Here is a 13,680-nt window from a genome sequence, read left to right on the forward strand (position 1 = left end):
GACAGAAAATACAGTGTTGGGATTCTAGTCATCACCACGTATACTATGAACTTAGGATTATGTAAAATAATAAATGTACCTATTCTCTAAAAGAAATCAACTACAGTATACAGACTCTTTAAGAGCATGGCTATTCATTTTAAGAATGCACGCTGAGTACCATACATGGTAATAAAAGATATGACCACAGACCCAAGAGACAATATTTCATAGTGAAATTAGACAGTTATAACTAAAGTTATACTGAAGTGGCAGTTCTAGTTAATCTTAACTCGTTGTGTGAGCAAGTTATGTTATCTCTCCAGTTTTAACTACGTCAATAATAAAACAGAAGATAATCACCTCATAGTGTTGTTGGAAAAATAAATGACCCTACATATGTAAAAAACCTAGCACATTCCTGACTCAGTCAATATATGGTAAATTAAATGCAATGCAAAAGCTGCATACAAAACAAAAAAAAATCTCTTTATATATTAGGTCCTTCTTAATCTTCGAAATTCCTTTCTTATTTTTTCACCCACATCCACTAGGCAGAGTGATATTCCCAGGAAAAATGGTGGTCTTTCATTCTGTTTATATGGTAATTTCAGGACACACAACATAAATTAACATGTAACCTATACAAACAAGCACAGCTTTTAAAAATAAAGAGCTAAGCAAGTATCGCATCAATCCTTTTAATATCTGCATGACATGCAGATACTAACATGAGGTCAAAGGCAGCATAACTTTCAACATAGTGCATGGTACTTTCTTTTTTTTTTTTTTGGTACAGAGTTTTGCTCTGGTTGCCCAGGCTGGAGTGCAATGGCATGATCTCGGCTCACCGCAACCTCCGCCTCCTGGGTCCAAGCGATTCTCCTGCCTCAGCCTCCCAAGTAGCTGGGATTACAGGCATAAGCCACCACGCCCGGCTAATTTTTTGTATTTGTAGTAGAGAGGGTGTTTCTCTATGTTTTTCAGGCTAGTCTCGAACTCCCGAACTCGGGTGATCTGCCCGCCTCGGCCTCCCAAAGTGCTGGGATTATAGGTGTGAACCACCGCACCTGGCCTGTGCATGGTACTTTCTAATAACCCTTTTGTTTTGAGACAGGGTCTCACTCTGTCACCCAGGCTGGAGTACTGTGGTGCAATCAGTGCTCACTGCAGCCTTGCTCCTGGGCTCAAGTGACTCCCACCTCAGACTCCCAAGTAGCTGGGACCACAGGTGCACACACCATGCCCGGCCAACTTTTAAATTTTTTCTTTTTTTCAGTAGAGATGGGATCTCCCTATGTTGCCCAGGCTGGTCTTGAACTCCTGGGCTCAAGGGATCCTCCTGCCCTGCCTCAGCCTCTCAAAGCATTGAGATTACAGGCATGAGCCACCATGCCAGGCCTAATAAGTTTCTATTAGTTAAAAAAGTAAGATATGTTCATTGTAGAAACTTCAGAAAAGTATAAATAAAAATCACCCAGTGATAACCACTGTTAACGTTTTTGGGGGTATATTTCATTCTAGTCATTTTGCTGTTTCCTATACCATCGAAGCCTATATGAAATGGCAGCCCAGTAGGTGCATTTTGTGCACACTTAAATTACATCAATTTAAACCATCAGGGTTTATGATTCCTATCACAAGCATATGCCCCAGAGTAAGGATGCGATGAGACTACACGTGTTATTCTCTCAGTTAGTCTCAGTTCTTTAACACCTGTGAGTACCCAGTACTCTGTAATTCTAATGTTTAAGCATTAGAATTTTTTTATTTCTTCACACATCATGGTTCTTAATCAAAGACACAACCATCCATTCCACTCTGGAGGAAAAACTGGCTTTGGTGGATTAAAAGAGGATACATACCAGTAAGGTCTTCCTAAAGGATTTTTCAAAAGTAATTATAACTAAACAAAATTTTTACCTTACATGCTGACTATAGACTATAATCCAAGTGATGCCATTTCACTGCACTGCCTTGACAAACCTTTTCCATCTTATTGATATTTACACTATTCCCAAATTATCCCTAGAATTAGTAATGTTGAAATGAGTATAGTTAGTTCTAAGTCTTTTTCTAGATCTGTTACTTTCCTAGGATGGTGTGTGGTAGGTCAAACAGGATAGTATTCATATTTTTTTAAGGTCTCAATATATGCTAACAAATTTCTTCCAGAAAATTATTGTTTTTGTGGGTACAAAGTAGGTGTATCTATCTATGGGGCACATGAGGTATTTTGATACAAGCACACAATGCATAATAATCACACCAGGGTAAATGGGGTATCCATCACCTCAAGCAGTTATCCTTTCTGTTTCAATCCAATTATACTTTTAGTTATTTGAAAATGCACAATAAATTACTGTTGACTATAGTCACCCTGTTGTGCTCTCAAATACTAGATCTTCTTCATTCTATTTTTTGTACCCATCAGAAAGCTTCTTAATATGCTTTCATCATCCTCTTTATGGATCTTCCACATCCATATCCACATTTCATATACTCTTAACAATCTGATTCTTTATAAGACTACTTTTACAGCCTAGAAGATGGCACAAAGGTAAAAATTTTATGGTTCATTTACAATAAATTATTTTAAAAGAAAAATTCTTGCCTGACCAATATCTCGATATGATAGGATTTACTCTATAACAAAGGTATTGTTACTTTGGCTGTTATAATTTGTGGTATAACTACCAGGTAATCTATTAAAATGTTTCTATTTTTAAAAATTTAAAACATTCCTTTAACTTTTTATAAATTATTGTGTTGTGTGGTTTCCCCATCCTCCCAAAAAAATAAAGGATGAAAGAAGAAGTAATCTCATTATTATCACTTTCCTTGAGAACTATAGGGACAGCTGTTACAGGATACTCTGAGGTAGGTTAATAAAAGGAGAGAGGAAAAAGATTAAAATGGGATATAATCTGTATCAGGATGAAAAAAGAGACAGTTTCATTTGTTTAATAATGTGCAACAAATGCCACTCTAAATGTATGCTCCATTTTTGGTTGTTTTAGAACAAGAGTTTAATATTTTCTATGTATGATATATACAAAAAATCAGTTTAGAACTCAACAGTATTTTTAAGTGATTGTTACAGAGTTAAAGACGTGTATTACATTTTTTTTTCAAAAGAGTCTATACATCCATGTGTAATATTCTTGTTCTTAAAGCTTTGACCCCTGTCTTAGGTACTGATACAAATGCCAAAGTCAAAGGTACCCAAAACTGTTTCCTCTGAAAGGGTAAGTTATATGAATTTTCGTCACTTTTACTCCCTGGACCTAGACTACACTAAATATTGGCTCATTTGTCCTACAAGTTGGTTTATAGTCAATTTTTATCTTATTGGCTACTTTTCCTTTTCTTTTTAGAGGTTTTTTTTAAGTGGAGGATAAATTATTTTAGACTTCTCCACGATTTCTGAACATTTACCACTGTCTAACAAAATTATTAAATGACTGCTGAGAGTCACACTTTCACTTTGTTGCCCTTCTGTACAGAATGCAACTGATGTTTTTAGGGCATGGGATACCTCTTGACTATTACTCTCTTCATATGCCTAAACAGACACATTTTTAATTTGATAAAACCTCACACCAAACAGTTCTTTAATATTATAGATGAGGATCACTTCATAAACAAAGTCAAACAAAACTTTAAAAAAATGTACCAAAGATAGTTTAAACAAAACTTTTAAACAAAACTTTTAAAAAATGTACCAAATGTACCAAAGATAGTTTAAAAACAGCTTTACAAATTATGCAACGTTTATAACATCGTAAAACAAAATTGATTATATATATAAATGCATAGAATAAGATCTGTTTACTGTATTTACCTCTTGGTGAAAGAGAATGAAATGTGAAAATAATTTTGTAGTTTTAAAAAGTGGGTGAACATTCATACATTATTGGTAATAAAACAAAGAGCACTTTAAAAATTAAATACTTACTGTGTAATTGAATTTTGAACACTCTTTTCATTTAAGGTCATCCCAGGAGGTGGGTCATTTTGCAAAGCCAACAGTTCTTTCTGTAGTCGTTTCTAGAAAAGAACATCAATAATAATTTGTCCTTTTTGAGACTAGGTCTGTGTCACCCAGGTTGGAGTACAGTGGTGTGATCACAGCTCACCACATCCTCAAACTCCTGGGCTCAAGGAATCCTCCCACCTCAGCCTCCCAAGTAGCTTGAGACTACAGGTGCACACCACAATCCCCAGCTAATTTTTTTTTTTGGTAGGGATGGGGGTCTCGCTTTGTTGCTCAGGCTGGTACTGAACTCCTGGCCTCAAGCAATTCTCCCAACCTCAGCTTCCCAAAGTGCTGAGATTACAAGTGTGAGCTACCACACTCGGCCTGTACTTTTAAAAAAACAACATAACATCCTTCCAGTTATCCTTGATAATATCCTTCTACAATCTGAAATCATTAAATTTCCTCTAAATGTTCATACCTTTCTCTTTACTAGCCCCTTCTATATTCTATACACATATTGCTCAAAATTTGCCTACCCTGTCCTATAATTTACAATCTATTGTCAAACTATTTCAACACTAGAGCTTCCAGGCAGCTGAACGTATGGAGTTTCCTGGAGGGTGGCACACCTGGAAAGGAACATGGAAGCTCCACATCCCTTCCCTCATGTATCTCTTCATCTGTATGCATTATAATATTCTTTCCTATAAGCCAGTAAATACATCCATGACAGTAATAGTAGTTCTGGCAGCAGCCACCAGAGCCTCAAGAGCACAGCCAAATGGGTGACTTTCCTGGAGAATCTGCTGGAAGACCTAGAAGGCATGAAAAGATTAAGGAATTTTTTAAAAAGACATTCAGTGAAGAAAATATTTTGTTTTGGCTAGCATGTAAAGATTTCTTTTTTTAATGCCACATAAGCAGATACAGGAAAAGGCAAAGGAGGTCTACATGACCTTTCTTTCCAGTAAGGCCTCATCATAAGTCAAAAAGAGGCAGTCTTCACTCAACGAAAAGATCCTGGAAGAACCACATCCTCTAATGTTCCAGGAACTCCAGGACTGGATTTTCAATCTCACGAAGTACAACAGCTATAGTAGCTGCTTAAAGTTTGCCTAGGTTTGTTGTTGTTTATTTTTTAAGAGACAGGGCCTCACTCTGTCACTCGGGCAGGCATGCAGTGGCACGATCCTAGCTCACTGCAGCCTGGAACTTCTGGGCTCCAGCCGTCCTTCTGCCTGAGTCTCTTGAGTAGCTGGGACTACAGGTGTGCAACACCATGCTTGGCTAATTAAAAAAAAAATTTTTTTTTTGTAGAGACAGGGTCTCACTATGTTGCACAGGCTGGTCTTAAACTCCTGGCCTCAAGTGATCCTTCCACCCTGCTTTCTCAAAGGATTATAGGTGTGAGCCACTGTGCCAGCCCTGATTTGCTTTTAAAATACAAGCAAACTGCAAAAGAAGAGAAAGTTCAACCTGATGCTCAAACTACAGCTAGAAAAGCTTCTAGAATTTTTAACAAGAGTTCCCAAAGACTGGCAGATTTATGAAGGAAAGAAAGTAGGCTGCGTGTGGTGGCTCATGAATATAATTTCAGCACTTTGGGAGGGAGAGGCAGGAAAAATGCTTGAGCCCAGCAGTTTGAGACCAGCCTGGGTAACATAGTGAGACCCTGTCTCTACGAAAAAAAAAAAAAAAAAAAAATTAGCCAGGTGTAGGGGCATGCACCTGTACTCCCAGGTACTTCAGAGGATAAGGTAGGAGGATCTTTTGAGCCCAGGAGGCCAAGTCTGCAGCGAACTATAGTTGTACCACTGCACTCCAGCCTAAGTTACAGAGTGAGATTCTGTCTCATACAAAAAAAAAAAATTAGCCGGGCGTGGTGGCGGGCGCCTGTAGTCCCAGCTACTCGGAGAGGCTGAGGCAGGAGAATGGCGTGAACCCGGGAGGCAGAGCTTGTAGTGAGCCGAGATTGCGCCACTGCACTCCAGCCTGGGCGACAGAGCGAGACTCCGTCTCAAAAAAAAAAAAAAAAAAAATTAGAATAAAAAATCATAACAAAAAGAAGCAAATCAACTTTCAGGGTTTATAATTGCCTTGCTATGTACAAAAACTGAAAGGCGCAAAACTCTTCAATGGGATATGTGTATTTTATTAACTGCTTGACCAGTAAGTTTTGCATAATGGCTAATCTTACATTAAAAAAATAGCTTTGAAGTTTCAGTTCACAAAACAAATTGATTTCTTCCACACTGGAAAAAGTATTTCAACACTGATGCTGTAAAGCAGTTATGACGAATAGGCAGTTACCTATACAACATCAAGACATCATAGCTACTATATTGAGGTTATAGGTCGAGTAGCCATTATCTGAACTGCTTGTGACCAGAACTGTTTCGGATTTACTGGTTGAGCATCTCAAATCTAAAAAGCCAGAACTGAAATGCTCCAATGAACATTGCCTTTGAGTGTCATGTTGCTACTCAAAATATTTCAGATTTTGGAGCATTTCACATTTCAGACTGGGGATGCTCAACCTGCGTAAGGTCTTAACAGCTTGAGTTAAAGGTGCTTAAAAGTTTTAGCAGTGCTTCCTTGCTGCTTTCTAATTATAAAAGCCATAGTTCGGCTGGGTGTGGTGGCTCATGCCTGTAATCCCAGCACTTTGGGAGGCCAAGGCAGGAGGATCCCAAGGTCAAGAGTTCGAGACCAGCCTGGCCGATATGGTGAAACCCTACTAAAAATACTAAAAAATTAGCCAGGCATGGTGGCGCGTGCCTGTAGTCCCAGCTACTCGGCAGGCAGAGGCAGAAGAATCACTTGAACCCAGGAGGCAGAGGTTGCAGTGAGCTGAGATTGCACCACTGCAGTCCAGCCTGGGTGACAGAGTGAGACTCCATCTCAAAAAAAAAAAAAAAAAAAAAAAAAGCCATAGTTCTCCATAATCCTTAAAGAATGTCATTTCACAGACAAGTTTTCCAGAGAAACTCTAAAAGTAACCCTTTATGCAAAAAGCCTTAGAAAATTTTATGCTTTGTGATGCGAATGAAATAAGAAAAAAGAAAAGAAAATATTAATAAAATTTTAAACGATTTTATATGTATAATTTCAAAAAAATTTAAAAGTAATTTTAATATATAATGATCACCTGCACATAGTTTAATATTTCAAGGTTATTGTTAATGAACATCATTTATAGTAGAACATCAGAATACAACATATTATGATCTGAGATATGTTAAGGTTTTCTTCCTACATACTAGGTATCCTAAAATGGCTATGTATTTTGCATACTTATTTGTACAGCTTTTATTGTATACCTCTTCCCTTGTTATCAGTGAACATGCTTTTTCAGTGTACAACCGGGCAAAAACAAAACAAAACACAGTAGTCCCAAATTTATGAATTTTAAAACCAAATAACTAATGTTATTAAAATTGCATGCAAGATTATAGAGTCTTAATATGACTTTTTTTTTTCAGAGACAGGGTCTCGCTATGTTGCCCAAGCTGGAGCACACAGGTGCAATCCCACTACTGATTGGCATGGGAGTTTTGACCTGCTCTGTTTCTGACCTGGATCATTCACCCCTCCTCCTGAGACAACCTGGTGGTCCCTCACTCCCAAGAGGTCACCATATTGATGCCGAACTGAATGTGGACACCCAATTGACATAATGCACGACAGCCCAGAACTCCTGCTGCAGCTTTCTAAATAGCTGGGACAACAGGCACTGCCACTATACCCAGCAAAAGTCTTTTCTTAAAGTGAAGAAGACAAGTATGGATATCTGTACATTTCTTAAGAGTTCTCTGCTTAAAAATTGGTTTTTGTTTTTTTCTGGACAATGAAATGTTACTATCAGTAAGTAATGTTTCGAGGTCTTTTCAATTTATGACACTTAAAATAAGCTTAGCCATCCAACACCACTACAGATAGAAAACTGTGTTGTGAATCATTGTAATGGACTTTAAATTTGCTTAAATAATTTGTTTTGAATAAAGACAAATTTATGCAAATTTCTACGTTAGAACAAGGTTTTAATTATTTTCTACTGATATTCACAAATGAGGGTTCTGTGATCACGTACATTTTTTTAAAAACTGGGTTAAAGAACTGGCTTCTTCAACAGAACTTTCCATATACTAACTTGTACAGTCAATGTCCAAAGGGAAGAAAAGAAGATGACATGAAGAGGTTTCCAAAAATAGCTGGGCACAGTGATGCATGCCTGTAGTCCCAGCTACTCAGGGGGCTGAGGCAGGAGAATTGTTTGAGTCTAGAAGTAGAAGTCCAGCCTGGGCAACACAGCAAGAACTTGTCTCTAATAAAATTAAACAAGGCCAGGCATAGTGGCTCAAGCCTGTAATTCCAGCACTTTGGGAGGTCAAGGAGCATGTTAATGCCTGAGGTCAGGAGTTCAAGACTAGCCTGGGCAACATGGCGAAACCCCGTCTCTACTACAAATACAAAAATTAGCTAGGAGTGGTGGCATGCGCCTGTAATCCCAGCTACTCGGGAGGCTGAGGCACAAGAATAGCTTCAACCCAGTATTCACACAAGGGTGTGAATACTAGGACCTTTAGAGTTTGTTGGGAATTATCTTGAAAGTTGGCTATCACAGGTCCCTTCCTTTGTGGAGATGAAAGAAGTCTAAGGGTTGGGAAAAACTTTTTTTTTTTCTATAGAACCCTTTACCATTATGTTCAGGAGACCAGGGTAAAGTTCTCAAGGCGGAGGTTGCAGTAAGCCTAGATCACGCGAATGCACTGCAGCCTGGGCTACAGAGCAAGACTCCATCTCGATAAAATAAAATAAACAAAAAACACCCAACAACAACAAAGAGGTTTCCAAAGATAACAGAACCCTTTGAGTATAGAGTGTCTCAAGCCTTGTTTCAAGGACCATATTTTGGGAAACACTGCTGCGGAAATCTTCCAGATCTTGAGAACTTTACTAAGTCAAGAAGGATAATCCTTCTTAGTAGAAGAAGCAAGAATATAAAGGAGAATCAATCTGCATAACTACCAAGCGAAACACAAGACAACAAAAGCAAACTAAACTAAAAAAGCGCTTTATTGGTATAATTATCCCTGGTCTCCTGAACATAATGGTAAAGGGTTCTATAGGAAAAAAAAAAAAAAAAAGTTTTCAAGCCTTAGACTTCTTTCATCTCCACAAAGGAAGGGACCTGTGATAGCCAACTTTCAAGATAATTCCCAACAAACTCTAAAGGTCCTAGTATTCACACCCTTGTGTAGTTCCCTCCCTCAGAGTTGATCTGTGTGACCAATGGAATACAGCAGAAATGGTGTGTCACTACCAAGATTAGATTATTTTAAAAACTATGGTTTCTGTGGCCACACGCGGTGGCTCACGCCTGTAATCCCAGTACTTTGGGAGGCCGAGGTGGGTGAATCACCTGAGGTCAGGAGTTCGGGACCAGCCTGACCGATATGGTGAAAACCCGTCTCTACTAAAAATACAAAAAATCAGCTGGGCGTGGTGGCATGCGTCTGTAATCTCGGCTACTTGGGAGGCTGAGACAGGAGAATTGCTTGTACCTGGGAGGTGGAGGTTGCAGTGAGTCAAGATCAAGCCGCTGCACTCCAGCCTGGGTGAGAGAGTGTGACTTCGCCTCAAAAAACAAACAAAACAAAAAACTATGGTTTCTGTCTTGGGTAATTCTCTCTCTCAAATCACTTGCCCTGGAGGAATCAAGCTATCATGTTGAGAACAGCCTAATTCAGAGGCCTTCATAGTGAGGAACTGAAACCTCCTACCAATAACCACGTGAATGATTTGTAGGCAGATCCTTCAATTCAAGTGAAGCTTTCAGATGACTACTGCCTTAGCCAGTACCTTACTTGCAAATTCAAGAGGGACCCTAAGCCAGAATCAAACAACTACGCCTCTGATTTCTGACCCTCGGAACTGTGAAATAACATTTGTTGTTTTAAATCGCTGAGTTTAAGGGTTTGTTACACACTGATAGACAATACAGGACCACTGCTCCATCCTCCCCTTCATCCCAGAAGGGACTGTCATCTACTTCCTCATCAATATCACTAAGTCACCATCTAAGACATTCACTGGACCATGTTTTTTTACTGAGGGAGTGGAATTATTACATTAAAAAAAGACAATTCATGCCAGCCCCCAGCCTTCTTAGCTACTAGGCAATAAACTGCCTTGCATATTCACATCCCCTGAAATAGAAAGAGAGAAGGGCCAGCATTTGGGGGGTTAAATGAGTACATACTACACTCACAAATAAAACATTTTTAAAAAAGATACAAAGAATGAAAGGTCAAGCAATGTGTAGTATCTGTTCTGCAGATTCACAAAAACAGGGAATTCACCCTTAGTTGTATTCTTCCCAGAACAACAGTTCATTAGACAGGGCAGGAAAAATCCTGAAGTCGTGATCCTAAAAAACTAGTTCTAAGTTTCCCAAATGTAGACATAGAAGAGCTGAAAGAAAATGATTTAAAGAGTTGCATGTAAAGAGAAATGAAAATTCACATTTTGTTTGTAAATATGAAGAACTAGTAAGACCTTTTAGAGGTCATACAATTCAGAAAGCTATAATCACATGAGGCTGCATTCACCTATAAATGAAGACAAAGTATTAACAAATTTGGTAAGAAACACTAGTATTTAGGATAGAACACTTGCTAAAGGTATGACACCACCGGCTTATAAAACCATCATGGCCATACTGGCCTGCTTTCCCAAGTGGGAAGGAAAATGGCAGCTACAGATTGAGATAACTACAAAATGGAAAATAACTGCAGAATGTTAAGTACTGTAAGTAAAGCAGCAGAAACACCCAGAAACCATGGGGGAAAAGGGAGAAGAGGACATGAGAAATTAGTGTTGCAGTGGTTCATAGCCAAATATTACCCTTGTCTGTCCCTAAATTGGTGAGGTATGGGAAAATTAACCACAAATATACTACTCTCCTCTGAATCTAAGACACGCCATCAATTGTAAGATGCATCATCATTTTATGTGTCACTAGGAAAGAAAAACTGCTGCCAATTAAACAATGACACACCATCAATAACACATATCCTGATTTGAAAGATGTTAAAATATGGAAAAAGTGCATTTAAAAAAATGAAGTGGGTCGGGTGCGGTGGCTCATGCCTGTAATCCCAGCACTCTGGGAGGCCGAGGCAGGTGCATCACCTGAGGTCAGGAGTTTGAGATCAGCCTGGCCAACATAGAGAAACCTTGTCTCTACTAAAAACATAAAAATTAGCCAGGTGTGGTGGCATGTGTCTGTAATCCCAGCTACTCAGAAGGCTGAGGCAGGCGAAATGTTTTAACCCAGGAGGGAGAAGTTCCAGTGAGCCAAGATCGTGCCACTGCACTCAAGTTTGGGCAACAGATTAAGACTCTTGTCTTAAAAAAAAAAAAAACAAAAAACTATGAAGTGGTATTAAAGAGTTTAATTTTCCTAAGTCTACTGAAAAATAAAACTTCAACTATGTTTCTGAGTAAAATTTTTAAACTGATTTAAAAATACATACTTTGTAGAGACAGGTTTTAGGCCCGGGCTGGTCTCAAGTGATCCTCCCACCCCAGCCTCCCAAAGTGCTAGGATGACTGACAGGCGTGAGCCATTGCACCCCCAGCCCTGAGTAAATTTAATAACTGATTCTTATCTTGGTATTTAACACCTACCCCAAAACACATGACTTCAGTAAATCTTTAAATATGCACTTTATTCCCAGAATTTGCATAGGAGTGCACAGACATCTATCCTCCCAGGGCGAAAAGGCCTAAAGTTATTTGCAAAAGAATCTCATTCCAGAAGAGACTGTTTCCTTTTTTTAATTCTTCCATCCAAAAAAGCCAGTCAGGTCCAGAATGTAAATGTTTTGAAGCCATCTCAAATCTGGAGAAAACCTGAAAACTCTAGCCCTTATCTTGTGTTGGTTCAAGTCTGCAAAGCGCCCAAGAATCTGAGCTCTTCTAAGATACCCAAGTAGGTTTACAAATTCAGTGAGAAGGATTCTGATACATCTAAATACCGCAAGAGATAAGTGATTACAAACTTTCAGAACTGGCTCGGCTTTTCAGTGGTTTTATAGTCCAGCTAGCAGCCAGCTCCCTTTCTCTCCTTCCTCATCATAAAAATAAATGATATGAAACCATGCTAATTTATTCCTTTTTTTTTCCCCTGGTAAGAAAATCATTGACAAATTCCATAATTAACTATTGTCAACGTCAATGTATTGGGACATACCACAAAACGGAATGCCAGATCTGTATGTCATAATACCTTGGTTGAAAATCTCTACTCTAGATCACTACAGCAGCCTGGGATATGTGACCCTGAACTTAAGAGTGACACCAGCCCAGGCACAGTGGCTCACACCTGTAATCCCAGCACTTTAGGAGGCCAAAGCAGGAGAATTACTTAAGCCCAGGAATTCGAGACCAGCCTGCACAACAGAGTGAGACCACGTTTCTAAGGAAAGAAAAAGAGATGACACGGGTTCAGTTCCTAAACCTTTTTTCTGCTTGAATGCATGTGAAGGATTATTCCTGAAATTTACTCTCCCCTATGACTGGGACTTACTACAGGGGTTGAGGAGAAAATTTATGTAACATCAAAAGGATACCCACTTCTCCCTATTTTGCACTGTCACCTCTCCAAGAATCACTGTCAAGGTTGCTTCACCTCAAAGGTCAATCAGATGTTTGTACAGGACTGTAACCTTTGTAATATCACTTCAGCCTCTGATTGACTGCTTTCTGCAACTAATCAGACTGTGGGCCACCACTTCATTTACATGAAGTGAACACCAAGTGGCCAATGGGAAACCTCTAGGGGGTATTTGGACCCAAGAAGATTCTGTATCTGGGGCCCTTAAGCGGCTGCTCTGGCCACTCCAACCCTGTGGAGTGTACTTTCATTTTCAATAAAGCTCTGCTTTTGTTGTTTCATTCTTTCCTTGCTTTGTTTGTGCATTTTGTCCAATTCTTTCTTCAAAACGCCAAGAACCTGGACACCCTCCACCGGTAACAAATGCCCATATTTACATATTAGTTTAAATTTGCTATTTCAGAGAGCTGAGATGATAGGTATATCAGTACGAAAAAGCACTACTACTTAGTTCTTCAGTAGGGAACATTACTGTTTAGAATGAATACTACATCACATGAAATGCTCCTGGTTATTTTGAATCATGGAAGACATTTTTTAAAAATGCTCCTAGTTTAAAAAAAAAATATTTTGGCACATTGGCTCACACCTGTAACCCCAGCACTCTGAGATGCCAAGGTGGGTTAATCATTTGAGGTCAGGAGTTTGAGACCAACCTGACCAACATGGTGAAACCCCATCTCTACTAAACAAAATTACAAAAAATCAGCCGGGCATGGTGGCACATGCCTGTAATTTCTGCTACTCGGGAGGCTGAGGCAGGAGAATTTCTTGAACCCAGGAGGCAGAGGTTGCAGTGAGCCGAGATCGCGCCACTGCACTCCAGCCTGGGCAACTGCACAAGACTCCATCTCAAAAAAAAAAAACAAAAACAAACAAAAAAAACCACAAGTATTTAAAATAGCATCTTAAATAGCTTATTCATTTCTTTTTTGGTTTAGTTTTTTTTTTTTTTTGAGACAGAATCTTGCTCTGCCACCCAGGCTGGATGGAGTACAGTGGTGCAATCTTGGCTCACTGCAGCCTCTACTCTACTTCC

The 13,680-nt window shown here is 39.1% G+C and overlaps 1 protein-coding gene and 1 pseudogene across 8 annotated transcripts in view; one reads left to right on the forward strand and one right to left on the reverse strand.

Annotated features, from left to right (window-relative positions):
• Nucleotides 1–13,680, reverse strand: part of UBE2W (ubiquitin conjugating enzyme E2 W) — an 87,711-nt gene that overhangs the window by 38,002 nt on the left and 36,029 nt on the right. For 6 of the 8 annotated variants that reach the window (XM_032759859.2, XM_032759861.2, XM_032759858.2 and 3 more), the window contains one exon: nucleotides 3,938–4,029. In XM_032759859.2, the coding sequence (XP_032615750.1) occupies nucleotides 3,938–4,029 (92 nt within the window). Of the gene's footprint in view, nucleotides 1–3,937; nucleotides 4,030–4,590; nucleotides 4,726–13,680 lie in introns of those variants that run through there. The other 2 variants (XM_058443747.1, XM_058443744.1) reach the window with 1 other exon arrangement.
• LOC131384251 (regulator of G-protein signaling 10-like) lies at nucleotides 4,681–5,511 on the forward strand (annotated as a pseudogene).

The sequence above is a fragment of the Hylobates moloch genome, unplaced genomic scaffold (assembly GCF_009828535.3).
Source record: "Hylobates moloch isolate HMO894 unplaced genomic scaffold, HMol_V3 SCAFFOLD_9, whole genome shotgun sequence".
Taxonomy (NCBI): Eukaryota; Metazoa; Chordata; class Mammalia; order Primates; family Hylobatidae; genus Hylobates; species Hylobates moloch.